The 2,500-nt window shown below is 45.3% G+C and overlaps 1 protein-coding gene across 4 annotated transcripts in view; it reads left to right on the forward strand.

Moving 5' to 3' along the window:
• Positions 1–2,500, forward strand: part of LOC110501952 (myc box-dependent-interacting protein 1) — a 61,398-nt gene that overhangs the window by 31,602 nt on the left and 27,296 nt on the right. For all 4 annotated transcript variants that reach the window (XM_036959462.1, XM_036959463.1, XM_036959465.1 and 1 more), the window contains exons 8-10: positions 1,168–1,253; positions 1,889–1,964; positions 2,379–2,434. In XM_036959462.1, the coding sequence (XP_036815357.1) occupies positions 1,168–1,253; positions 1,889–1,964; positions 2,379–2,434 (218 nt within the window). The remainder of the gene's footprint in view (positions 1–1,167; positions 1,254–1,888; positions 1,965–2,378; positions 2,435–2,500) is intronic.

A 2,500-nucleotide genomic window follows, 5' to 3' on the forward strand; every position in this document is an offset into this window, starting at 1 on the left:
GTTGACCAGTAGTTGGCCGGTAGTTGGTTAGGAGTTTAATAGTAGTTGGCTAGTTGGCGAGTAGTTGGCCAGTAGTTGGCCAGTAGTTGGCAAGTAGTTGTCCAGTAGTAGTTGCCAAGTAGTTGGCTTGTAGTTGGCCAGTAGTAGTTGGCCAGTAGTTGGGTAGTAGTTGGCTAGTTGTAGTTGGCTTGTAGTTGGCCAGTAATTAGGTAGTAGTTGGCTAGTAGTAGTTGGCTTGTAGTTGGCCAGTAGTAGTTGGCCAGTAGTTGGGTAGTAGTTGGCTAGTAGTTGGGCAGTAGTTGGCCAGTAGTTGCCCAGTATTATTTGGCCAGTAGTTGGCTAGTTGTTGGCCAGTAGTAGTTGGCTTGTAGTTGACCAGTAGTAGTTGGCAAGTAGTTGGCTAGTAGTTGGCCAGTAGTAGTTGGCCAGTAGTTGGGTAGTAGTTGGCCAGTAGTTGGCTTAGTTGGTTAGTAGTTGGCCAGTCGTTGGCTGGCAGTGGGTTAGTAGTTGGCCAGTAGTTGGCCATTAGTTGGCTTGTAGTTCACCAGTACTTGGCCAGTGTTTAGCCAGTAGTTGGCCAGTAGTTGACTAGTAGTTGGCTAGTAGATGGCTAGTAGGTGGCTAGTAGTTGACTAGTAGGTGGCTAGTAATTGACTAGTAGGTGGCTAGTAGGTGGCTAGTAGTTGGCTAGTAGGTGGCTAGTAGGTGGATAGTAGTTGGTTAGTAGGTGGATAGTAGGTGGATAGTAGTTGGTTAGTAGGTGGATAGTAGTTGGCTAGTAGTTGGATAGTAGGTGGTTAGTAGGTGGTTAGTAGGTGGCTAGTAGTTGGCTAGTAGGTGGATAGTAGGTGGATAGTAGTTGGTTAGTAGGTGGCTACTAGGTGACTAGTAGTTGGATAGTTCGGTGGCTAGTAGGTGGATAGTAGTTGGTTAGTAGGTGGTTAGTAGGTGGCTAGTAGGTGGCTAGTAGTTAGATGGTTTACTGGTTAACTGCATTTTACAGTATATTGGAATGGTAAGTGTAAAATAAGGACCATATGTGCCTTGTGACAGATATTGTGTTTGTTGGTGTGTGTGTGTGTGTGTGTGTGTGTGTGTGTGTGTGTGTGTGTGTGTGTGTGTGTGTGTGTGTGTGTGCGCGTGTGTGTGTGTGTGTGTGTGTGTCAGGCGGAGGACGAGTTGGAGAGAGCTCAGAAGGTGTTCGAGGAGATTAATGAAGATCTGCAGGAGGAACTGCCCTCACTATGGAACAGGTACATCTCACTATGGAACAGGTACATCTCACTATGGAACAGGTCATCTCACTATGGAACAGGTACATCTCACTATGGAACAGGTACATCTCACTATGGAAGAGGTACATCTCACTATGGAACAGGTACATCTCACTATGGAACAGGTACATCTCACTATGGAACAGGTACATCTCACTATGGAACAGGTACATCTCACTATGGAACAGATACATCTCACTATGGAACAGGTACATCTCACTATGGAACAGGTACATCTCACTATGGAACATGTACATCTGGAATGGAACAGGTACATCTCACTATGGAACAGGTTCATCTCACTATGGAACAGGTACATCTCACTATGGAACAGGTACATCTCATTATGAAACAGGTACATCTCACTATGGAACAGGTACATCTCACTATGGAACAGGTGACTCTCACTATGGAATAAAAAGTGAAATTATGTTTTTGTTGCATTCCAAAAGGTGCATGATAGTACAAACAATACTAACTATGCACTAACACATCCCACACAAGGTTTACAATGATTATTTGTTAAAACTCTCAAATACCCCTTTTCTCTCTTTCTCACTCCTTCTTTGCTGTGTCCATCTTCTTCCTCTCTCTCTCTCTCTCTGTCTCCATAGTCGAGTTGGCTTCTACATTAGCACCTTCCAGAGTATGTCTGGCTTTGAGGAGAAGTTCCACAAGGAGATGGGGAAGGTGAGTCTGATGACTTGATGTTGATGTAACCAACAAGTCCATGAATTCATATGGATACCTTGTTTACTTTCTCTCACTTCTCAACTTCTCTCTCTCTCTCTCTCTCTCTCTCTCTCTCTCTCTGTCTCCCACCCTCTCTCTCTCGCTCTCTCTCTCTATCATCTCTCTCTCTCTCTCTCTGTCTCTCTCTCTCTCTCTCTGTCTCCCACCCACCCTCTCTCTCTCTCTCTCTCTCTCTCTCTCTCTCTCTCTCTCTATCATCTCTCTCTCTCTCTCTCTCTCTGTCTCTCTCTCTCTCTCGGTCTCCCACCCTCTCTCTCTCTCTCTCTCTCTCTATCATCTCTCTCTCTGTCTCTCTGTCTCCCACCCTCTCTCTCTCGCTCTCTCTCTGTCTCTCAATCACACCGTATGCAGCTCGACCAGAATCTCTACGATATTCTTGTCAAACTGGAGAAACAGGACATGTCTGGGTGAGTTTCTGTAGTATAGTATACTATGTAGTATAGTATACTCAGAGGAGGTAACCAAGGCAGAAG

Source organism: Oncorhynchus mykiss, chromosome 22 (genome assembly GCF_013265735.2).
Source record: "Oncorhynchus mykiss isolate Arlee chromosome 22, USDA_OmykA_1.1, whole genome shotgun sequence".
NCBI lineage: Eukaryota > Metazoa > Chordata > Actinopteri > Salmoniformes > Salmonidae > Oncorhynchus > Oncorhynchus mykiss.